The sequence below is a fragment of the Balaenoptera borealis genome, assembly GCF_965194805.1.
Source record: "Balaenoptera borealis genome assembly, chromosome: 3".
NCBI classification, from domain to species: Eukaryota; Metazoa; Chordata; class Mammalia; order Artiodactyla; family Balaenopteridae; genus Balaenoptera; species Balaenoptera borealis.
In genome coordinates this window covers 176,513,160-176,538,586 of record NC_138866.1, presented here as the reverse complement: position 1 = coordinate 176,538,586, position 25,427 = coordinate 176,513,160, and the positions used below count along the sequence as shown (strand labels likewise).

The window sequence follows — 25,427 nt, the reverse complement described above, 5'->3', positions numbered from 1 at the left end:
ACGTGCTTCCCAGATACGGGTGGAAAGGAAGGGTGGGTGAAGAAAGCTGTAATTTCATTCCAGGGGGCATCTTCACCACCATCTTCAATGCTTTATATCCTGTCCTTCTGCCAAACCTGTCCGGCAAACTCCTAACCCTACACCAGCCCTCACATCGGGTGTCTCCACCCCAGACGAGGAGCTGCCAGGTGCCCTGGAGAAAACACCTGCCCTATGGCCGCTGCCGCCATAGGCACACAGCCCCGCTCCTTCTCGACGTCCTGCGCCCTCATCTGCTGCCTTCCCGTTCCTGTTCTCCTCTGGGCAACTCCAGACGTTCCCGCACTCTCCACGCCCTTCACCATTGAGTTCATTGAGGCGTCAGGAGCGATGATGACCCACCTGGACCCCTTCTAAGTCCACCCCTGTCTTCCCCTCCTCTGGGTTCAGAGGAAATTTTCCTCCTGGTCCCGGCCGAGGGTAACCCCCCATCCCTCTCCTGAATGCCGACCCCCCCCCCCCAGTTCCTCTGGTACATGGTTCCTTAGACTGTTCCCGCCTCCTCCCTGGATCCCCACTGGCCACAGTGCGGGCCGCCTCCCCCATCCCCAGCCTTCCCCCCCCCTTCCTCCCCCCAAGCCCACCGCCAGGCCTGGTGTTTGGAGAGTGTCATCTGTGGCCACCCTCCCCACGCCCTTGATGACGGCCTCCAGGGACCCTCTCCTCACCTCTTTCCTGGCCCTTTGTCTGTCTGCACTCGGGACTGTGGGTCCCTCCTCTTGGTGATATTCACACCACTTCTGCCTGCACGAGACCACGCTTCCCGGCTCCTTCCTGGACTCCGTGCCTCAACCTCCTTTCAGCCCCGGGGGTTCTCTCTGCTCTGTGCTTGGCCAGTGCTCTGTTCACTCGCAAGCTTCTCCCTGGTCCCTGTTTTTCCTCTTGTCGGTTTAATGACCACATATACGTTTGTGCCCCCTCGAACCTGCATCTTCCTCCAGGACCCCTTCCCTGAACCAAAGGCTTCTGTGTTGAAATACCCGCCAGCTGTCCCCACGTGGGGACTCCGCAAAAAACCCCAAACTCAACGTGTTCCAAACCACACCTGATGCATCTCGCAGCTCCCCTCACACACCTTCCTCCTGTATTCACCGGGTCATGGGATTCTCCAGAAATGCCAGTTCCTGATCTGTTCCCGTCACCCCTTCGTCTTCGCTGGCACTGGCCCCGATTCCCGTGATTGTGTCGATCCCTGAAAGGCCTCCCCTGCTCCCACCCCCTCACATCTGCCCGCCCCTTGCTGCCCTGCATCTCTTCCTGCACAACTGGATTGCTGATGTTTGTACACTCGGCCCCTCGGATCCACAGGCTCTGCCCCTGTAGGTTCAACCAGCTGCCAATCAAAAATATTTGAAAAAGAATTCCAGGAAGTTCCCAAAAGCAACACTTAAATTTACCAAGTGCAGGCGCCTATTGACATAGCATTTACATGGTATTAGGTATAATAAGTCATCCAGAAATGATTCAAAGTACACAGGAGGATGTGGATAGGTTGTATGCATATAATACACCTTGTATATATGGAACTTGAGCATCCGCGGATTTTGGTACCATGGGGGTCCTGGAACCCATGCCCCACAGAGTCCAGGGGACGACTGTTTATGACTCTTGCCCCTTCTTTCATATTACTATTTCCTTAGGATAAATTTCTAGGAATAGGATTACCAGTCCCAAGGAAGAACAGTTTTATGTCTCTCATTATATAGAACCATCTTATTTCCCAAAAGGGTTTTGCCAATTTATGCCAACAGTCATATTTGAATGTGCCAGATCCACAGAATTTTATCAATATTAAGTATTAGCTTAATTGTTTTTCTACTTTAGTAGGTATAAAGTGTTTTGCAACTTGGGGGCTTCCATATTATTTGAATGTTTTTTTTGCTAAGTGTACTTTTTCCATTTATCGGTGGAGGCTTGAAGTTGCTCTTTCGTTTGGGATGAGGTCTTCCTATCATGGTAGATTTAGTGCAACTAGCTCTGCTCATTCAAATGAAGTGTTTATTTTTTATTCAATAGAAATTTTACAGTTTTATGTAGTTGAATCTGTCAACATTTTCCTCTGTCCTTTCTTTTTAAAAGAAACCTTTAAAATGTTAAAATTATCGATGTTTTAAATACCAAGGAGGCAGTGTGACGTGACCACATAGCAGGCCTTGACCTTGAGGGGAGCAGGTTGAAAAGTGCTCAGGAACGATGTGTGAGGCAGAAATGCCAACCCCGGTGCTGCGTGCACCATCACACGCTGTGCGGCTTTACTAAGATAACTGTCATGGCACGTGACTCCAGAGTTTCCTTTGTGCTTACTAGGGAGGTCTTTCCCAGGAGCTGCTAGTACAGGATGCAAGAGGTTGACCCAAAGCAGGATTGGAGCTTTCACTAACACCCACCTGCACTGCCTCTATGTTGAGTGCCGATTGACCTAGCAGGAATCACCACGAGAGTATCATCTTCTTGTGTAATTTTCCATTTGATTTTGGGTTAACAGAAAAGTGAAATATGTGGATACACTTGCAGAATTCTGTCATGGGGCCAATGGACCCCTAGGGAGCATTTTCTCCTCTGCCCGTAAGACACATACACATGGACGTGGAGCAATTAGAAAGAGTAGTTTCCGTAGAACTACTTAATATCTGTAACCGGTTTCATTTGGAAGCACAGGACATGGTATGTAAGATGGGCCCTGCCAAGCTCCATCTTCACCAAAGGAATGCCGTATGGATTTTGAGACTATCCACTGCAGAACTGACATCTTTTAGAAGTACACTCTTTTTTTTTTTTCCTTCTTGGGGTTATGTTCTTTTTTCAGATCTGCATATTTTCTTTGTTAAAATATTTAACAATATTTCACATTTTCTTTCAGTCTTCACAGAAAAATACTGCACTGCTAATCACGTGGATAAACTTCCTGGCCCAAGAGACTGGGTTCAGATTCTACAGGATCAAATCAAACTGGCCAGAAGAAGGTTAAAAAGAGGCTCAGGTATGAATAAGCTGCAAGAAAATAATTGCAGAAGCGCTTTATCGAATTTTTAGATGATACAAAGTACAATTCTTCGCCCTCAGATACTTCATTGTCTTTTGTCTTTTAAAGGAGAAGCTTTATATAATGTGCTTTGGTTTTGTATCTTAAAATCTTAGTCAAATGATTTTGAAATTCACCTTAAGATTAAACAGTGAAAATTATGTCAGGCCATTTACTTTAAATAGTACAAATGAAAAAGATTGCTAATCTCACTGGTGGTCTTATGTATGAAATGAGGTCTCTCTTTTGTGATTTGTTTCTATTGCCTATTGATTTTTATTTGTTTGGATCTGCATGACTTCATAAAAAGTACTAGTTGCTTAAGGTAAAAAAAAAACCACACACACAAAAAAAGAAGATTCTGTAGAAATATATTTAATTGCATGGAAAGGTGTTCTTATTGTACTAAGTGAATAAAATAAATTATAAATTAAAATACACACACACACACACACACTCACTCACACACACACAATAATCATCTTACCAGAAACACCATGTAAAATAGAAAGGGATTTTTAAGTCAGATATTTACTTTTTTCTTTTTTTTCTTTCAATCTGGGCTTGGTGGTTCTGGGATCATTCTTCCAGGAAAGGTGAACACCAGTTGAATTATGACTATTTAAAGTTGGTCATTTGAAATCTCATTCTCCCCAAAGTGACAGTGGGAAAATTTACCAATGAAGAATCCTTTTGAGGTCAGTTTTCTGCCATTATGTAAGAATAATCATCCCTAGGAGGCCACAAGCCTCTAGATATTATTTTTAAAAAAGAAAACAAAAAACAACCGATCAAACCTCAGGCCCCCTGGCCTGCTAAGAGCCTTCTGTGCTTCTGTAGCTGTGGTGTGAGAGTTTCGGAGACAGGATTTAGATGCTTGAATGTCACGCTTTGGGGGTCCATAGAACAGCAGTACAAACTCGTGAGACTGTAACACAGCCTCTTACTTGAACTTTCACTGTGAGTAGAAGTAACCGTGACCAAGCCTGCCGAGGAGCGCAGCCACCAGCCCCAGGGAGGAGAGCTCCGGGCTCGACAAGACACAGGGCACCGAGGGACCGCGTGGTTTTTCAGCGTGAAAAACCTGACAGTTCTATAAAAGTAGCTAGCAAGACGCTAAACTATCCAGCTATAACTGGATGAGCTTTTTTTTTTATTAAAAATCTTCCCTCCCTCCTTTTTTAACCTTTTGACTTCTTTTACACTTAACTGATGCTCTTTTTATAAGGAGCAACGGACTACTAATATTTTTAATGGGTAACCAAATGGATTATTGCATTAGGTAACAAGTCACGTCAGAGTCCGTAGATCTGGTTTCCAAGGCTCATGTCCGCTCTTCACCAGCTCTGGACCTTGGACAAGTCACTCAATACTTCTCATCTCGGGTCCCCATCACGAAGTGGACATAGAGGTACAGCCTGCCTCAGAGCTGTCCTGAGGCTCCAGGCGCGGGTGGTACATCAACGTCTGTATCAGTGAAGCTAGTGCACCCCTCGGAAGATGTCTTTGTGCACAGCCATGCTTGCCGGCATGGAGGTCACTGAGGCAGCCCCACGTCGTGTGCTCGGTCAGGGGACCGGCCAGCCTGCTGTGCTGGGGCAGCTGCTTTGCTCCTGTGTCCCAGCATGATTGTCAGTGACGCCCCTTTCACTCTCAAAGTCTTTCAGGCTTGGGCAGTAAATCAGGCCCTCATCCTCCTCCTCCGTCTCCCAGTTTTCACTGGTGTCTTCTCCTGCATCCCCAAATCATCGCAAATAAACACAGCGTGGTGCAGTGGAGAGAAGAGGTCTGCTTTCCTGGCTCTGATCTGCCATTTACAATTTCCTGGGAACCTGGACCAATTTCTCAACCTCTCTGAGCCTCGGGTTCTCCATTTATATAACGAGGCTGATACCTAGCTCGGGGTGTTTTCAGAGTTAAAATTAGATAATGCAAGTATTGCCACCGATAGAGAGCGGACACGTAATAATGCTCAAAAAATGCCCACGACCTTATCCTCCTTCCCTTTGCTAACCAAAACCAAAACACAGCAGTTCCTTTCTCCTCCCGACATCGTTGGTCAGATTTCTTCCAAAAGGGCCTGCGTTCCCTGAGTCCGCCTCCCCACCCAGTTCAGTTTAGCATCCAGGGCATTTTGCCCCTGACCTCACTCCTCTACGTACGTGAACCTTTGCCGCGTTTGCGTCCGGATCATCAGATTTCACTTGTTTATACTGACACTCAGACTTGACCTCCGTATTGATTTTTACCCTTCCGAATCGCATCCTTCTTGAAACTCTCTTCCTCCAGGCTCTGTGATTTCATTCTCTTTGTTTCTCCTCCAAGTTCCCTGTCAGTGCCTTGGGTCTCCTTCCCCACCTCTTTCTCTTCTGCCCGCCTCCTAAACCCGGGTCCTGGTTTCCCTCTTTGGTGCTTCTTCTCGTTCTCGTTGTGCGTCCTCCCACGTGACTTGCACTGTCCCATCATCGGGGGCTCTCCAGTGTGCAGCTCCAGGCTCGGCCACATCCTGGGACCCGAGGCTCCACTCCCTGAGCCTCTGCTAATGAGGTCCGGTCATGCCCCTCCCGCCCCAGATTAAATACTTCTGGCTTCCTGTCTGCCCAGATAAAAGCCCTCCTACATCCCCCCAGCACGGCGCACACGGTCCTTCACGGCCTAGCGCCGCCTCACCTCCTGCCATCACCCGGTGCGCCCCTGGGCCACAGCGGACCCTGCCCCGCCCCGCCCCGTCTGAAGTCGGTGGGCCTCCCACACCCAGGCTTCCCCTCCGCCTGGAAGCGCGAAGCATCTCAGAGGCTACTTTCTCCAGGAGGCCTCACAGGCGGCCTCGGCACTTTGATCTTCTGCCACCTGAATAGTGACAGGGACACACCTGTTTCCTCCACGAGATCCTCAGGAGCAGAGGCTGCATGTTTCTGTCCTAAGTGTTGAGAACACTGTGTGACACAGCGTGGACACGCCCGGATATTTGTTGAATGGACCAGTGAATGGGAATGAAGGGACAGCTCTCCACAGCAAAAAGGTCTTAGCTCATCGCGGTCCCGGGAGATCCCGGAGAATATTCCATCAGTTCCTGACTGGAGGTTCAGAGGCTTCCTCATCCCCCACCCCCAGAACCCACGGGGAGGCCACGTGCTGGGTAGGCCTGCGGCCACTCGCCTGGCCATCCCTGGGTGCCCCGTCCTTCGTCCTCAGTCCCTTTCTCTCACTTCTCTGTCCCCGTCTCCTGAGGCCTCTTACTTCACTCCTGATCGCCCCTTCTCCCAGCTCCCCCAAAGGTTCAGAGACTCGGGTCAAGGCGCCCAGACCTCACTCTGGGTGGCTTAACTGGGAAACACCTGGGAAGATCACCGTCCTGCCGGCGGCTCTCTTATCTCTTCTTAGGCTAAAGGTCCCCTGCCTCTGCCTGGAGACACCTCACAAAGGCCCCTTTGTGACTCTGCCCCCTTAGATTTCAGGCTCCAGGGAAAGCGCTTTTTGCGATTGACTGACAGGTGTTACAAAAGACAGCACCCCGCGAGTAACCCCTCCTTAAGTAAGCACTGGTGTCCTGCTGGGTGCGTGTCTTCTCAGCTTTATTTTCAAGTATAAGCTGAGCCGTGTCCTTGCTAGTTAAGTATTAAGTTGGTCTTATGTTGCCTAAGTTCTGCATTAGCAATCCTGATGGTTTTGAATACGTGAGAACTTGTACCTACCTGTTGCTTTTCAGAGCAAGTTGTCAAACCCAAAAAACAAAGACACTAAATACAGTATCAGAGAGATCTAAGATTTGTCATAGTGACGAGACTGAAATGCAATACTCAGTCCGAAGGAAAGGCAAAGGGCCAGAGTGGCCAGGATCCATCCACCAGCTGCCCTGTGGTCCCCGCGCCTTGGCCCCAGCTGCGCCACCAGCTTCTAGCAAATCTGCACTTGCTTCCTCTACCTAGGACCTCTTCCTGCATCACAGGGGGTGGTGGCAGGACGTGGGAAATGCTTGGAGCTCCTTGGGAGCTTGAGGGAAAAGGACAGTATAAATTCAGGATCCGGATGTTACTGACTGAGGGGCTTCAGAGACAACCCAGAGGAAGCAGGAAGAGGGCTTGGTGTCCCAGAACCTGTGCCTCTAGCTGGGGAGAGTGATTAACAGTCCCTAAAGGAGCTGAAAAGTTTCCGTTTGAAGAGTCACCTCCGAAGGTGGAGGACATATACGTGGGGAGTGGAGCGCTGGGCGTATACTGAGTACATTGGAGAAGGCTGCACTCAGAGACACGGGAGCAGCTCTGCTGCCAGAGGCCACGTGACCAGAAGAGCAAGTTCTGCTGCAATGTTGTTCCCCTCCTGTATGTATTTTATACATAAACACACCTTTTTTTTCTGTTGTCAGATGCTGAGACCAGTTATTATTACAAGTTCTGGTCTCCACTCCCTTCCCCACAGCGTACACATGCACACAGTGGGGACCTTCCTCCACGTTCCTGCCTCTCTTTCCCCCAGATAGACTGGCCAGTGAACACGCTTCTTAACCATCGCAGGGTTTGGATTAGTAATTCGTGTGCCTGTTGGTACAGAATGGGGTGCAGTCTCCCCCCGCCCCCTGTGGAGCATCTCACCCACTCAGATGATCGTCTACCCTGTTCCGGAGTCGTCGTCTCATTTGAGTGAGGATGCTTCCACTCTGACACTGGGTTTAGATTCTCTGCCTAGAGAGTTGTGGTTGGCACCTTGGCAGGTTTCCCCAGCCTGTCCAGCAGGTTCCATTAGCGTCTGAGAAGGGCAAGGTGGCTGAAGGACAAAACTAACCCTGACGCACAGACCACACAAGAGCAAGATGACAGCACATCCACAGTGACCTGCCAAATAGGCTTTGTCTCCCAGTTTTGTCAAATCCTGTCCCACCTCATTCTCCCCAAGCGGCACAGAAGTGAGATCCCAGCAAACTGGAACTGGAGCCCCGTGCATTGCTGTCGTCATGCCGATGAGAACTGAGGGGCCAGGGTCGGTGCTATTGCTTGCTCTTTTTTTGTCTCCTTTTCGGTCTAAATGACAATACAGCATCTCGTGGATATTCTACAGCTTCAGTCTTATTTATCATATCTGGCTCACTTCCTGGAATAAGGTACAGACTCTACCTGGGCAAGTAATCAATTCACTGCTAAAGGCAGCCCGCGAAGCCTCCAGAAAAAGGAAGTGCCCCTCACAGATGTGAAAGGTTGTTCTGCGAATCCAAATAGAAATTCATTTGGGGCTCTCATCACATGTAATAAATTTTTTTCGATAACTGGAATGATTCCTTTTCTGGTGTGGATTTTTATTATTTTCATTAGATCATTTCCTCAGCGCAAAAATTGCAATTTTTTTATTTGTGTTGGATCTAAGAGTAAAGCTGTCGCTGCTATTAAATTTTTATTGGACTTGCTTAATCTTTCCCAAATTTCACAACTTGCCTGTCACCAGAGAAGAAAGATTGTGAGCTTGTTGTTACAGACAGATGTTATAATCAAATTTAAGTTAACAGTCGTGTTCTTCATCCGCAACACTTGGCCCTGTTTGTGCAGCGGGCAGCTACTCATTTATACATAACCCTTTACAGATTTGGGGTTGTGTATGTTTGGTTCTTAGTAAAGCACATAATTGCACAGGCCTGTTTTTTTAAAGCGAGGAGAGCTGAATTACAAAGGGAAGATCAACTTACACCCAGAACTGATTTTTGTCATCACTAAATGAAAGGCCGCTTTTCATGGAAGGTAGAGAAAGTTACTAAAGTGTCAAATGAACTAAAACTTGAAGTTTTACAATTGTAGGTTATAGTGATGCATGTGATTTATATTTGGACTATTCATAGCGAAGAGGTCAAGCCCAGGCATTAACCTGAGTCAAACCCTTGGTACGTCTTAACGTCTGTTTGTCTCCGTTGCCTCATTTCTTAAAATGGGCATAAGATAGACCTGCCTTGTAGGGGTTGCCAAGGGTTAGCTGACACAATGCATATAATAACTGCTCAGTAGGTGGTATTCAGTAAATGGTGATGCCTATCATAGCTATTATTATTATTATTACTGAAGAATCTTTTAAATCTTCTGGTTCCTTTAGCCAAGATGCCTAGTCCAACTTTTTTTTCTCCAATTAATCACATCCTGGGATTGATGATAAATCCAGTATTGCATGTCTTGTGCATAACTGTTCTAAAGAATCTTATTTTATGTACTATATGTATCAGAATAGTGTACGTTGCCATGTGATGTAAAAAAGAAAAATCAACGGAAATAATGCAGCCAGCTACCTAAGTGTTATACCAACTAAAACAATAAATAAACCTTGAACAGTGGGAAAAAAAAAAAAATCCCAGACAATGAAAGAACTACCGTGTACTTCATCTTCCTATTCAAGTTCACTTAAGCCAATCAGAAGAGAATAATACCTTCTAAATATAAAAATAACATGTTTGTTATTTTTTAAATATATAAGAAAAAATTTAAAACTCAAAGAACAAAATTTTAAATACCCATAAGCTTTTCATCCAGAGAGAAACACTGTTAACATTTTAGTATGTCCTGTGTTTTGTCCATAAACCTATTTATAGAATTCTAATCTTACCATTTATCCCATCGCTTGACTGGAATGTTTTGTGCAGTATTAAACATTCATCTACAACATAATTTTTAGTGGTTGCTGCTCTTTTTTTTTTGAATTTTATTTTTTTTATACAGCAGGTTCTTATTAGTTATCTATTTTATACATACTAGTGTGTATATGTCAATCCCAATCTCCCAATTCGTACTGTTTGTTCTCTACATCTGTGTCTCTATTTCCGCCTTGCAAACCGGTTCATCTGTACCATTTTTCTAGATTCCACCTATATGCGTTAATATGCGATATTTGTTTTTCTCTTTCTGACTTACTTCACTCTGTATGACAGTCTCTAGGTCCATCCACATCTCTACAAATGGCCCAATTTCGTTCCTTTTTATGGCTGAGTAATATTCCATTGTATATATGTGCCACATCTTCTTTATCCATTCGTCTGTCGATGGGCATTTAGGTTGCTTCCATGTCCTGGCTATTGTAAATAGTGCTGCAGTGAACGTTGGGGTGCGTGTGTCTTTTTGAGTTATGGTTTTCTCTGGGTATATGCCCAGGAGTGGGATTGCTGGGTCATGGCTACTGCTCCTCTCCAGCCAAAACTCGTCTTGACGACTCTGTCTCGGTGTTTTTGTGGTGGATTTAGCAGGTGAGGGGCGAAGGGTCTTTCACCGCGGCCAGCGTGTGGCAGTCTGAGGGCAGGATGGTGGAGGGGTGAACCAGGGGAAATCTCTGAACGTCTCCATCCATCTCTGAACCCTGATTGTGTTTAAAGCCATGGCAGTCAAAACAAGAACATACCATTAGTTTGCTTCCCAGCAACTCAGCATTACAACGTGTTACACGGGGCAGCCCTCACCTGACTGGCCTCACGGGCACACGTCCAGGAAACTTACAAGGGGGCGGCAGCCCTGGGACAGAGGGAGCAGGGCCAGAATTATCCCAGCAGCCGTGGAATGTTCTGGCCTGTCCACAGCACGTTGGGGAAACTGACAAGCCCAACACTTATCAGGAAATGTACGGGCACCTTCTTTTTTGTACTTGCTGGAAGGTTTTCTGTGACGGAAGGATCTACCTTTGGGAAACTCTTCAGGAGATTGAAATATATCAGAGATGAGCAAAGTTTTGCATTTTAAAGCACAGAAGGGACAAATCATTTGAAGAAACGCTTACTCCTTCTGATTTTATTCATGACTAAATTAATGCCGATTTTAGATTGAATTTCCAGTCATCTCCAAAGAAAGTTTCGTTCCCAAGCTGTCCTAAGCCTGCCCCACTAGAATGGTTCTGAGGATGACGAGTAAAATTCTACCATAGGAATTCACTGACCTCCATGCCTTCGACGATCATATTTAAACAATTCACGCCAGATTCTGGGTGCATACTTAAGCCTATATAAATAAGCGAAAATGAACTGAAATCATCAATGACTGATAGAATAATGTTCCTAAGATATAAAAAATTTTAATAGAGGAAGATGGATTTTATATCATCATTTCAAAAATATTTAAATCATGGTACTAAAATCTCTAATGTGAACTGGCTGAAGCTGAGAAGGGAAAAGAAAGGTGAAAACTGTCATGTACGCTGGAGTTTTTAAATTGTATTACCTTATTCGGCAGAATGAATGAGCTCCCTGAAACTAATGAGATTTGTGTTTCATGTTTGTAACCAGCAGAGGCAGCTGACGGTGATGAACGGCTGGACTGCGTCTCTCTACCCCCAACAGGTAAAACACATTTCCATTTTCATCACCTGCTGGAAAATACAGCACGTGAGAATATTTGCATTGAAAATGTTTTTAACATCAGAGATGCAGATGCTTGAGCAAACTGCTTCTGTAAGAGGCCCAACCCCTAGTAATCAGAGGAGCTCAATGCCCTGCATTCAGAGAGATTTTGCACATTGAGTACGAAAAGCTGCAGTTTTCTCACATTCTGTTTCATCTGCCTGATAACCTCAGAACAGCAAGTCCTAAGAACTTAGTGTCACAACGTTTTGCCTCCCCAAGCCCTGGGACATTAAAAAAAATATTTTAACACGAAATGACATTTCTGTTTAGATCAGGGATCATCCGTTTTATGATGAAATTCACAGGCGTTCTGGCCTCACCTCCCTCGCAAAAAGCTTTGAGAGGCCGTGTCATTGCTCTTCCTATAATGGGCACCCGATGAATACTGTGTCTTAAGTGAGGGATTGAATGTGCCGTTCCATCTAGCCTGGGTGGCACATTCCTAACGCTGTAACCCGATCAGCCGAATACACCATCTCACTGCCGCATCTGCTGCAGGGTTAAGCCATAGACTTAATTCTGACTTCTTCTTATTTGACTCTCAAGTAATCCTTCCGACCCTGCGCTCCTCCCTCTGCATCGGTTCTCGCCCGAGAGCCTGAGGGACAGGTGTCTGATCAGTGAGCCATGTGACAAAGAGCTTATCCCCTCAGTTGGTCTCAAGACTCTTTATTCACTTCCCTCAAAATACCTTAAGGTTCTCTAACAACCAAACCCAGACACACACACCACCCCCCAAAAAAACCCCGTCAATGAAAAAGCTCAACTCCGTGCTTTCTCTCCATTTGGAGTGGTAAGTCTTAAGTTAGATCCAGCAAGTATGAGAGGAGTCGTTAGTCTGTGTAGGAACTCTGCGAGGCCCCCTGTTCACAGACAGCGCTTGCCCTGAGTTCACGGTGTAGCAGAGATGTACGTTAGTGAACTTCAGAGCAGCCAGAAAACTCGGACACGCAAATGATACGGTGCTTTCTCTGTCACCGAGTAGCTAAGCAACAGATCGACGGACAAATAAACGAAATTACTGCAGAGGGCAAGAGCAAGCTGCTTCTATCGCGTTCTCACTGTATACAGTCATTATAGAAATTACAGAAAGGGGGGTTCTTGCTTGGCTATGTTTCCACACTTATGAATCGAGAGAACTGAAATGCATGATCTCTATTGTTCCTTCCCAACCTGTGCTCCTCTGAGTATCAAGACAACTCCGATTAGCCTCGTTCTGACCACCCACTGCAGGTAGAGACATGAAGCACTGCTACTAATGATGAAACTGTGCCCTTTCGGGAGGCCCCCTGGAGGAACACCTTGCTGTTCTAGTTGTACTTTCCAGGGTTCCTCCCCCATCAGCCCCCCATGACCCCAGGACATTTGCACTGCCCGTCCTGGCCACCCTCTGACACAGGGGGCTTTTAAGAAGTATTATTACTGGAAAACCATTCCCCTTGAAATAATACCTTTGAGTTTTCCTGTCTGAAGATGGAGGCAGAGAGATGTTTCAGATGAGAAAACTGAACACAGGATGGTAGAACCACCTCATGGAACCGAAAAGAATTTCAAGGAATCTGAGAAAGAAGGAATGTTAGAGATCATCTAGTCCCGTCCCTTCTTTTTATCCAGTCCTTTTATTTTACAGGTAAAAAAGCCTGAGGCCCAGAAACACTATATGACTTTCTCAAGGTCTCACAGCTGGTTGGTGGCCTGGCCGGAGCCCAGGCCTCTCAACTCCCAGCCAATCCACCGCGTAGCTTTCTCACACCTTCTCTGCATGTTTCCTAAAGATCCTAAGAGGTGATGGATGTACTAATCCCTTTAGGATTCCATCTCAGTGTCGGCCCGTCTTCACAGTTAGCGCTCAGTGTCGCCCCGTCTTCACAGTTAGCGTGTCTGTCGTAAGTCAGCCTGAAGTCCGCTGCAGCTTCAGCTCTCGGGTTCTTCCCAAAAAGACCCTACCCAAGGCTGTGAGGCCCTAAGGAGGACAGTAGTAGAGGCCCTAAGGAGGACAGTAGTAGAGGCCCTAAGGAGGACAGTAGTAGGACGCCTCCCGCAGGTTTCTTCACTAGACTCCTGATAGATATCTGATACAAATCACTAAACAGCATGATAAATAATACCACTTATCACCTCGAAAAGGGGGAAGAGAAGTCACGGATTGGTGCCCAAATTTTGCAGTAATGGAATTAAACAATCTTGATTAGACTGGCATGTCTCTGGAGTGCCTCTCACGTAAAATCCCAGCCTGGGGCTTCTCTGCACACAGCACCACGACCTAGTCCTCCCTCCTTACGTGTCTCCTTGATGAGACTGTCCGAGGGATGAATTCCACCTTTCTTGTCCATGCATCTTCCTCCCTGCATTGGAGACTCACTGGCCAGACCTTCCTCATCTGGTCTGTCTGAGCTGGCAACAGTTGGTCCTTTTTAAAGATTTAACAGTGCCTTTATTACCTTGTTAAGGTCTTTTTTCTCCTTCCAAATTCATGTGTGTTGGGAAGAGGTGGGACGGGGGGATAAATACCCAAGTGTTTCTATGAACCAGAACCGACCAGGCCACGGTTACAGTCAGGCGCCAGATGACATTTATCTCAGTCCGTTAACACTTAAGCAAACTTCTGTTTGTCTAGTTTTAACAAAAATGGATACAGATTTTTCTAGTGGAAAAACATATTTTCTTAATTTCTTTCCCCTCAACCCTGTCAGTAAGTGTTTTTGAGCGATGCCAGGAATCAGCACTGAGATAGGTGCTGGTGAACAAATCCCACCCTCAGACCAGAGGCAGAGGCTACTACGGCCCAGGGGTGGAGACAGAGCTCTGATAAAGGAGAAAAACCACCATAAGGGAACAATTCTGGGGGAAAAAGAGAACAGAGAATAAAATCGAAACAGTACTAACATTTAAAGGCGGCTTCTGGATTTGAAATAGAATAGTACGGAGCGCACCTAGGCTTAGCATTGTTTGGTCATAAATTGGCATTCTTTTACACACTTTTTAGAAATTAATACAGAAAAGTGTAAGGAAGAAAATGTAAATTACTTTTACCACCCAGAGATAACCATTATTGTTGGGTGTTTTTTCCCAGACTTTTCTCTATATTTTTAAAATTTATATAATGGAGGTCAAATCCATCCAATTTTGTTTCCTAAAGTTTTGTTCTGTTTAGTTTTACCACCTAACAAGCGTTTCCCATTTTATTACAAACCTCCATACACATTATTTTAATAGCTGCACTATATTCCGTCTTACAGGTCATATCATATTTTATTTAGCCATTTTCTACTCCTGGATGATAGATAATGAACATACTCTAATAGTAACCCACATTCATGGGTTTTCCTGTAAAAATCATCATTACAGATTTCTAATGGCTAAAATTACTCACCTGGCACACCTAAAGCCTTGGCTAAAAAATACTGATTTAGAGGTGAAACAGACACCTCACCAATGAGGTCCTGCGTCTGGCCGTGTCATAGAAAAGCGTACAACTCTTCCTTAGAGAAGTGGCCCCCCTTCACGTTCTTGTCTCTGTTGTAGGTCATATATTTGACACCAGGAGAGAAAACACGGAAGACACAGAGACAGCTTTCACTGCCTAGACTTTCCTTTAGTGACACTGCTTAGTGCACGTATCTCCTCCATTGGAATTTCCTCAAAGATCCACTAGCATTTCAGGTTACTGCAAAGTGTGGGCGTTCTGTGAAGCTGACCTGTCACGTTTGAATAGTTTTCATATTCTTTCTTTGTAATGTGTGATAATCAAGCCTCCAATTTGGTCTAAGATTTTTAAAAATCATCTTTAGAGTTGAATTCTCAGCCTTTAAATGTCCAGCATATCACTGGGTTGGTTCAGTGTCCATGAAAAAGCAGCAGTTTTATTTTCCCTGTTTTTTTTTTTTTTTTTCTTTTTCAGTGTGAATATGGTATAGAGTTTTGAAGCGTATTTATTTTAATGTAAATTGCTTAGTTGCAGTATACAGGAGAATGGCTCTTTCCGGACCAAGGAAGCAGTGTTGAAGGCCAAACTTAATTAGAATCTTCACCAGCTTAGAAGATGGAAAAGTTGTTTTGGGAGACAGGACAGCTCTGATCTATTAGATGAAATCATTTGTGGCATCATATCTCCCCAGAATAATCATTTGTCACTGATAAGTGCGAACGATACGTAAATTCTTAGGAAAGAAAAATCTTTCATGTAGGTTGTGTCGACACAGAGACAAAATAACTAATTAAAAGGTGAGAAACAAAGTAACCAGCTATCCACATGACACCTGACAACTGTTTTAACAGATGGTTTTAACTGAGTGATCCAGGGGTTGTGGCATCACGTGGCAACTGGCCACAGATGTGCTTAATCTTACATACTTCACGTGGTTCTGGTACACTTGCCCCCCCCCACTTTATATAAAACCAACAAGTGAAAATGTGGATTCATTTTAAAGAAATATTTTTGGCATGTGGGTATTTGTTTCACAGAGATATTTGCCTCCAGATTCCTTTCTCTAGTAAGGTGGTGAGCTTAAAATACCTGTTTATTTGGAGGCATTGCATTTTTTACACTTCATTTATTGTATAAAGCAAATTACCGTGAATCTTTGGCACTTGACCCAAAGGCCAAAAGTTGGCTTGAAAGAAATTTGGGCAGTAGAAACACCGAACCCCCGGGGCGTGGGGAGGGGAAATGCTGTGCTACCATTTAACACATGTCCCTAGCACTTATTTTATCGAATCGGAGAGTGTAAGAGCTCAGAGTTACCATTAGTCCCCCTCCCGCGGTCTGCGGTGAGGCGGCTAAGGAGAAATGAGGATCACGGCTGCCCAGTGCCGGGAAACAAGCCATCAATGCGCTGGCCAAGCCGGGAACCTCAGTTCCTTACTACCCCATCCCAGGTACCTGTGCCATCACGTCACTCGGGGCGGCTAACCCTGGGCTAGGAGGGGGGCTCTAGGGGGAGTCAGTACCCACTAAAGACCAGCTAATCAACCCAAGACCATAGGAGGCATTCCTGTGATGTGACAAAGCTGGTCTAGGCGTGGCTTATGGAATCAATCCACCTGCTAGACAGCTACATCTCATACACGTGTGTCTTTTATCCTCTTTTCGGAGCCCCAAGGAAGGTTCAGATCAATGGTTTCCATCACAGGCTTAGCTAGCCTTTTCGATTTCAGGCCAGTTAGTAACCCTTCCCTGACACCAGCCTCTCTGTTCATCAAGGAGTCTAATGAAGTACCGTGAACCCAGGCTTTTGTTTTTCTGCAAGATATGTTTTAAAATTTGTCTTCTGCCTCTCAGAAGGAAGTCTTTCTCAAGGGAATTGAAAAGATTAATTAGTGACCTTTCAACTCTGTTACAGTAAGATGAATACATGGCAAATAAAAGTAGAAACATTTACCTTACAGCTGTGGAATCTGTTAAATATACACCATGAACCTTCAAAGCACTTCCTGCCAAGACTGGGCGAGAGCTTGAATTTTTCACTACCTGAGGGGTGGCTGGGGATTGTTGGGCTCTCGAATATGTGCAATGGATTCACAGATTGGAAATACACGGCATAAAACTGCAACCGTAAAATCATATTTTATAAATTAAAACTGTGTTTACTTAACTGCGACTACTGTTCAGACTTTATTCAGAAATCCTTTTTATAGGCTTTCTTAGCAAAAAAAAAAAAAGAATTATTCCATATCTATGGATAAGGTCTCAATCTTCTGTATATATGTTTTATTAATATGTAAATATTTAGATTTTTTTAAGATTACTATGTTCTTTAAAAAAAATTCAACACAAGGCTGGTTGTGAAAATGGTGTATAACACGTGCTGTGATATCAATTCCCAAGACGCCCTTTATGTCTGTTCTGGAAGAATACAATAAATTACTTTAATTGAATGCGCCTGTCTCCTGCCTGTGTGCCAGCCCTCCTGCGTTTATGAAGGGGAGCCAATGCTAGCCATTAATTAAAAGGTATTTATTAGTACTCTGGTGATCATATGCAGAAAGTTTTCTCTCCGTATGAAGTTAATTTTTAAAAATAAACGAACGAACCAGATTGCCACCAGAAAGAGTGTCTCGGAATGCATTAAGTCACAGGCTCCGCCTGGCAGTTAGATCAGCGGCAGGTCCCACAGTAACACTTGAGCAGTAAGTAGTGATCTGCTTGAAGCCTAATTTTAACTGAATTAGGTAGCTTCATAAGCCTCACTTAAACGGTTAAGCCCTGCTTCTATGGAAACAACACATCAGAAGGACAAATCCATCTTCTCTAACGCAAAGTGGCTGTTCAAACCTAATTGCTTTATTCTCCTCTCTGAACACAGGGGGGCGCTACTCCTCATGGGGACTTGCCCCCTCCTGCCTCCAAAGGCACCCAGGGCTGGCCCGCCAGCACTGTCGGGGCTTTGGTTCGGGGTCTGGTTCTTGGGCCCTCATGTGGAGGCATTGGCGCTGAGCTAGTCCACAGCTGGGAGGAGGGCAGTAGTCGCGGGTAAGAAAGCAGCCGGATTGCAGGAGGGAAGGTGACAGGGTGAACTGCTTGCAAAGAGAGAAAATCTAAACTACTGCCAGCTAGAGTCTTCCACGCACGCGCAGCCCTTGGAAGCTGGGGGCCTGGCACCAGCCTGCCCCTCCTGCTGTAATCCCCGCAGGGCTTGGTGCGGCCCTTTGTGCGGGGAGATTATTTGTATTATTGTATTATTGCCACGGCACATGATTTGGCCCCAGGCCCCCAGGATGCCCTTGCTCCCACTCGCTGGCAAGGATCTGTGCCTCGTATGTCGCCTGGCTAACACCCTGAAGGGCTTTTCTCATCCAGTGGGAGGGGACCCAGTCTTACCACCAGAAGGGGCACCATTTGCATTCTCGTAGAGTAAGAGCTCACACACCTGCCTCAGTTGTTTCCCCTCCTACAGGCCCAGCCTTAAAACCAAGTGATGGGGGCTTCCCTGGTGGCGCAGTGGTTGAGAATCTGCCTGCCAATGCAGGGGACACGGGTTCGAGCCCTGGTCTGGGAAGATCCCACACGCTGCGGAGCAACTGGGCCCGTGAGCCACAATTACTGAGCCTGCGCGTCTGGAGCCTGTGCTCCGCAACAAGAGAGGCCGCGATGGTGAGAGGCCCACGCACCGCGATGAAGAGTGGCCCCCACTTGCCACAACTAGAGAAAGCCCTCGCACAGAAACGAAGACCCAACACAGCCATAAATAAATAAATTAATTAAAAAAAAAACAAAACAAAACAAGTGACGGGGGGACGGCAGCTGACTCATTTCCCAACTGCCCCCTGAGTCCAGCTCAAGCACTTACTGAACACCCACTGTCGGTAGATGCTGTGTTGGTTTAGCACAGCCGGGGTTGGGATGCAAGGGACGAGGGCTGACGCTGGGGAGGTCTGTCGGCCTGGTGCCATCCACGCCAGGCCTTATGGACCATCCCGAGAAGCTGGGAGCACGTAGGGGCCACTGAAGCATTCTGAGTAAGAGGTCCAATCAGAGTCATAGGCCCTCTTGATCGGTCTGGCTGAAGTCTGGGACGTTAACTGGAGGGGGCCCAGCCTAGAGCAGGGAGTCCCATTAAGAAGCCGAGGGAATAGCTAGGGATGGATAAAGAGGACCCAAGAGGACAAAGCCCCACATGCTGAAGCACAGGAGGACCAACACGGCTTGGAGACACACTAGCTCGGGGTGGAGGAGGGAGGAGTTGTGTAAGCCGACACCCAGGTCTCTGGCTGGAGAGTCGTGCGCGTGTTATTGGCGCTCCCGAGACTGGGAACACGGCGGGGAGGGGCGACTTGGAGAAAGATGACTGACAAGTTCAGGTGCACACGGTACTCCATTCCTTCCTTCACCGAGTGGTCGCTGAACATTTTGGGTCTGCCTGGTACTGTTCTGGGGTCCAGGAGCACAGCTGTGAGCCCCGGGGAAACACCAGCAACATAAGGCCCGTTAAGCTCCTGAACGAGAGGAGGGAACTTAAACTGGGTAGCTCTGTCCCAAGCTAGAGTCGATCAAGATTTGAAGCCCCATTCATTCCACATAATTCGAGTCTGAACTAAACGGCACCATCACAGAGCTCACAGGTAGCCCCCAGTCTGCATCAAGTCACAGTCTTTTCGTCCCTTCGGGTCACTTACCACACTCTGAAATTGTCTTGCTTATTTATGTGTTTACTATCTGGTTTTTCTCTGGAATCTAAGCATCGTGATGTCAGGGATCTTATCTTTAAGGCCACTTAGATTTCAGTCCTTGGGGAAAACATGTTTTTAGGAGCCCGGACTCCCCATCCTCCCCAGTAGAGGCGGACTAGGACGGACATTACCCTCTCCCGCTTCCGTGTCTCGCAGCCTTAGATCACGTGGACCTGCTTTGTCCCTATGTCGACACTCCTCAGAAATGTTGGCGAAACCGTGTCCATAAATCTGCCAGAGAGATACTGGGTGCATTCCATGAGAATCTGGTAACTCTAATGATTCAGAGCAAAGCTTTGAATTTACACAAACCAACTCCTTTTGCATTTTGTGACCTCTCAAAGCATGCTATTGATCATTTCCCCTAAAATATATATATTATATATATGTTTATTATTTATTTCCATTTTGTTATCAGTGAAATTAAATGTAAAGAGTCATAATGGAAAAGCCGAAGAACAATCTAGAAATGGAGCCCATGTGGGATAATCCACAGCACACTGTGCTTTACACATACTGATGTTCCAAACAGACTCGATACTTAAGGGCCTTTTTAATTGCGTTTTACTTTTTTGCCATTTTTATCTGTTAATGCTGAGAAATTGAAGGACATTTTAAACCTAAACTTTGAAACTAAGCTACTTCAGCTAATTCCTTTAAAACGCCTTCCAAAAATGAAGCTGATTGTGAGTGTGTTAAAAAGAAGAGCTGATCAGAAACCAGCTCTCCTGAACTCCAGGTGTGCATACTCTCCACCAAGGTGCCGCCCAGATGCAAAACGTGGAGGGCCCTGGATGTGAATACGGAGCAAAAACTCAATCTTACAAAGGAAATTTGAGCATCCTAAATTGGTTCAATGAAGTGGTGGACCAGCTGCACATTCCGGTAGAAGAACTACTTTCTGCTGTCCTCTAGCAATGGAGGGAGAAAGAATACATTATAATTAATAACACTTACTCTATATGTGACTGAATTAAGCATCCTCCAAAAGTGATGTATGTCTAACCACTGGATAGGGAAAAATCAGACGCAGTTAACAATCTCATGCCCCTCTTGGGATCAACACTGCAGCACTGCACCGTCTTCAGGAGAAATATTTCACTGGTGTGAAGCAATGCCACCTTCCTCCACTCCTGCCTCACTGACACTGACACTCCCTGTAACACAGACCTATAGCTGTGGGCAGCTTTGACTCAGTAAGATTTTTGTTTGTTTCTGTGGTTTGTGTCATGGACTGTTCAAGTGTGTTTGCCCTGCCCGCCTCCATAATGTCGGTGTTTCCTGGAAGCCATAACCGCAGCTGGTCTTTCCCTTTGTCCCGGTGGATGGGCTCAACAGGCATGGTCGACAGGGTAGATTTTAAGTGTCCACCTGACTCCCAGATGCTGGAGACAGCAGCCAAAGAGACAGGAGCCGAAATGCACCTGGATCATGCCTAGGCTAGCATTTTAACATACAGCTTTAGAAAATGAGCAAACGCTCAAAGACCAAGAAACGACTTTTGATTGGGAAGTACCCAGTGACTTTGGAGGAGGCGGTGGAAGCTCACAGAATTAGTCTGAATTCATTTGAAAGCTTGAATGCAGGAGAAAAGTCAAGAACTCCTTTAAAAGTTGTGAGAGACTTACTCCCCTCCCGTCCTTCCCCAATTTAAACATAAAACCACAGAAACTGAAGCTGTGGTTTTGGTACAAGAATAGACAGATCCATAAAACAGAATGGAGATTTAAGGAAAACCTTGTCTCTATACAGCATATATTAAAGGTATTGTAATAATTAGCATAACATATGTTCAGCTGCTGTAACAAAGAGGCCCCCCCCAAAATAAAGTGGCTCAAATGCAATACAGACATTTTTCCCTCCAATTCATAAGAGCCTAGAGGTGGGTGGGTGGTCCAGGGTGGTGGTAGGCAGCTCTGCTCCATGTGGTCATCCAGAAACCTAGTTACATCCATCTTATTGTTCTGTCACCCCTGCGGAGACATCCACGTCCACATGGTCAAAGCTGGCTCGCCAGCACAGGTCTATATTTAAGACTATGCAAAGGGGGAATAATGATGGAGGGGGAGCAATTTCCTTATGAAGACATGACCTTGGGACTGCATACATCACTTCTGGTTATATCCTATTGGCTAAAACTTAGTCAGATGGCTACATTTAGCCCCAAAGGAAACTAGGAAAGAGAGTCTCTAGCTGGATGGTTATGTGCCTACCCAAAACTTTGATTCTATTGCTATCAGGAGGAGGGGAAGAATGAATACTAGTGACAATCAGCTGTTGGATCCACTGGTGCCATCTTCACTGTTCAGAAAAGGATGAATTCTTCAGTAAAAAGTGTGGAGGAAAACTAGCTAGGCATTTATGAAAAGTTTAGACATATACAAAATTAGCTCAGAATGGATCATAGACCCAGATGTAAAAGCTATACAACTATAAAACTCTTAAAAGAAAACACAGGAGTAAATCTTCATGCTATTGGGTCAGGCAATGACTTCTTAGATTTGACACCAAACACAGGTGACAAGAGAAAAATGAACAAACTGGACATCATAGAAATTAAAACTTTTGCCCTTCAAAGGACATGAAAAAAGTGAAAAGACAACTCACAGAAGTGGAGAAAAGATTTGCAAATCACGCATCTTGTATAAAGTATAAAGAACTGGTATCCAGAATAGACAAAAGAACTTTTACAACTCAAAAATAAAGACAACCCGACTTAAAAATAGGCAAAAGATTTGAACAGACTTTTCTCCATAGTATATATATAAATGGCCAGTAGGCCAATAAGCATATGAAAAGATGCTCAACGTCATTAGGAAAACACAAATCAAAGCCACAATAAGATCACTTTACACCTACAAAGCCGGTTATAATCAAAATGACAAACAAGAACAAGTGTCGGTGAGAACGTGGAGAAATTGAAACCCTCAGTTGTTGGTGGGAATGTAAAATGGTTCAGGCTCTTTGGAAAACAGATCAGCAATTCCTCAAAAAGTTAAACATGACCTCGCAATTACAGTCCTAGGTATATATGAAATACAGATTTTTTTTTTCCCTCCAACTCATAACAGCCTAGTAGTGGGTGGGTGGTCCGGGGCAGTGGTAGGCAGCTCTACTCCATGTGGTCATCTGGAAACCCAGTTACATCCACCTTATGGTTCTGCCACCCCTGGGAGACATCCTCGTCCATGTGGTCAAAGCTGGCTCACCAGCATAAGTCTATAATGAAGACTATGGGAAGGGGGAATAAGAGTGGAGGGGAAGTTCAAGAGAACTGAAAGCATCTGAGCGCACAAAGACTTGTACACAAATGTTCAGAGCAGCATTATTCATAGTAGCCAAAAATTGGAAACTTGAGTCCCCATCAACCGATGAATGGATAAACAAAATGTGGTATATCCATGCAATAGAATATTATTCGGCAATTAAAGAAAATGAAGTACTGATACATGCTAACATGGATGAACCTTGAGAACATTATGCTAAGTGAAAGAAACTAGATACAAAGGCCACATATACTATGATTCCATTTATATGAAATGTCCAGATTAGGCAAGTCCATAGAGACGGAAAGTAATTAGCGGTTGCCTAGGGCCAGGATGGGGAGCAGTAATGGGAAGTGACCGCTAATGGGTGCAGGGTTTCCCTTTGGAATGATGACTATGGTCTAAAATCAGATAGTGGTGATGGTTGTGCAACTCTGAATATATTAAAAACCACTGACTTGTATAACTTAAAAGGGCAAGTTTTATAGTGTGTGAATTATAGCTCAATAAAGCTGTTAAAAAATTATAGTTAAGTTGGACCCTCTTACTCTCTGTGTGACAATTAATTCCAGATATTTCAAGGATTTAAATAATAAATAATAAAAATACTAGAAAATAATAAAATAATAAAATAATTATATAAATTATGTATTATATAAATTTTTATATTATCTAATATATAAATTTTATATATTATATAAATTATATAAAAATACTAGAAAATTTGTAATTAATATTTATATAAGCTTGAGGAGAGAAAGGATTTCTCAAACATGATGCCATAGGAAGAAATGATCAAGTAAAAATTGATTAAAAATTTTAAATCATACTTCAAAAGTTTTACAAAGATAAACAGCAAGTGACAAAATGAGAAAAACATTTGCAGGATAAATCTTTTAAGAAAGAAGATACCTATCATATATCCAACTCTTATAAATCAAATGTCCAATAAACATTAAAATGCTAAAATTAAACCAAGAAATGCAAATTAAAACAGTAGTAGGAAAATTTTGGTTATTCAGTTGGAAAATATTGAAAGAAAGGTAGCACCAGTGTTTTTTTATGATGAAGGGAACTGTTAGTTACTACTAATAGGCACATTAACTGGTACAATATTTCTGAGGACAGTTTGCCAATAAATATCAAATTTGTTTAAAACTTTTGACCCGGCAAATTTACTTGAAGGAATTTATCTGGAAGAAATAAAGATCTGCCCAAAGATCAAGCTACAGGGTGTTCATCACCACATTGTTTAATATTTTTAAAAATTAAAATGATTTACATGTCAACAATAGTTTAAACCATAATACATCCTTAAATCAGAATACTGTACAGCCATTTTCTGAATTAAAGACTTAAATATAAGACACAACACCATAAAACTCCTAGAAGAGAACACAGGCAAAACATTCTCTGACATAAATCATACCAATGTTTTCTTAGGTCACTCTCCCAAGGCAGTAGAAATAGAGGCGAAAATAAACAAATGGGACCTAATCAAACTTACAAGCTTTTGCACAGCAAAAGGAACCATAAACAAAATGAAAAGACAACCTACAAAATGGGAGAAAATATTTGCAAATGATGCGACAAACAAGGGCTTAATTTCCAAAATACAACTCAACAACAAGAAAACAACCCAATTGAAAAATGGGCAGAAGACCTAAATAGACATTTCTCCAAAGACATACAGTTGGCCAACACGCACATGAAAAGATGCTCGACTCCGTTAATTATTAGAGAAATGCAAATCAAAACTACAATGAGGTACCACCTTACACCAGTCAGAATGGCCATCATTAAAAAATTTACAAATAACAAATGCTGGAGAAGGTGTGGAGAAAAGGGAACCCTCCTATATGGTTGGTGGGAATGTAAATTGGTGCAGCCACTATGGGAAACAGTATGGAGGTTCCTCAAAAAACTAAAAATAGAGTTGCCATATAATCCAGCAATCCCACTCCTGGGCATATATCCAGACAAAACTATAACTCAAAAAGATACATGCACCCCTATGTTCATAGCAGCACTATTCACAAGAGCCAAGACATGGAAACAACCTAAACGTCCATCGGCAGATGAATGGGTAAAGAAGATGTGGTAATATATACAATGGAATACTACTCAGTCATAAAAAAGAATGAAATAATGCCATTTGCAGCAACATGGATGGACCTAGAGATTATCATACCAAGTCAGTCAGAAAGAGAAAGACAATACCATATGATATCATTTATATGTGGAATCTAAAATATGATACAAATGAACTTATTTACAAAACAGAAACAGAATCATGGACATAGAGAACAGACTTGTGGTTGCCAAGGGGGAGAGAGGTGGGGAAGGGATGGATTGGGAGTTTGGGATTAGCAGATGCAAACTATTATATGTAGAATGGATGAACAACAAGTCGTACTGTATAGCACAAGGAACTATATTCAATATCCTGTGATAAACCATAATGGAAAGAATATGAAAAAGAATGCATATATATATGTGTGTATAACTGAATCACTTTGCTGTACAGCAGAAATTAACACAACTATACTTCAAGAAAAAAAAAAAAAAAAAGAATACC

At 44.3% G+C, this 25,427-nt stretch overlaps 1 protein-coding gene across 6 annotated transcripts in view; it reads left to right on the top strand.

Moving 5' to 3' along the window:
* BEND7 (BEN domain containing 7) overlaps nt 1-17,291 on the top strand; it is a 76,752-nt gene extending 59,461 nt beyond the window's left edge. The window contains exons 7-10 of one of the 6 annotated variants that reach the window (XR_014242625.1): nt 2,900-3,019; nt 11,298-11,351; nt 13,045-13,369; nt 13,418-17,291. Coding sequence is in view for 4 of the 6 variants with exons in the window: in XM_082385517.1 (XP_082241643.1) it covers nt 2,900-3,019; nt 11,298-11,351; nt 14,940-15,001 (236 nt within the window). In the remaining 2 variants the exon portion in view is untranslated. The other 5 variants (XR_014242626.1, XM_082385519.1, XM_082385520.1 and 2 more) reach the window with 5 other exon arrangements.
* Nucleotides 17,292-25,427: the final 8,136 nt, after the last annotated feature.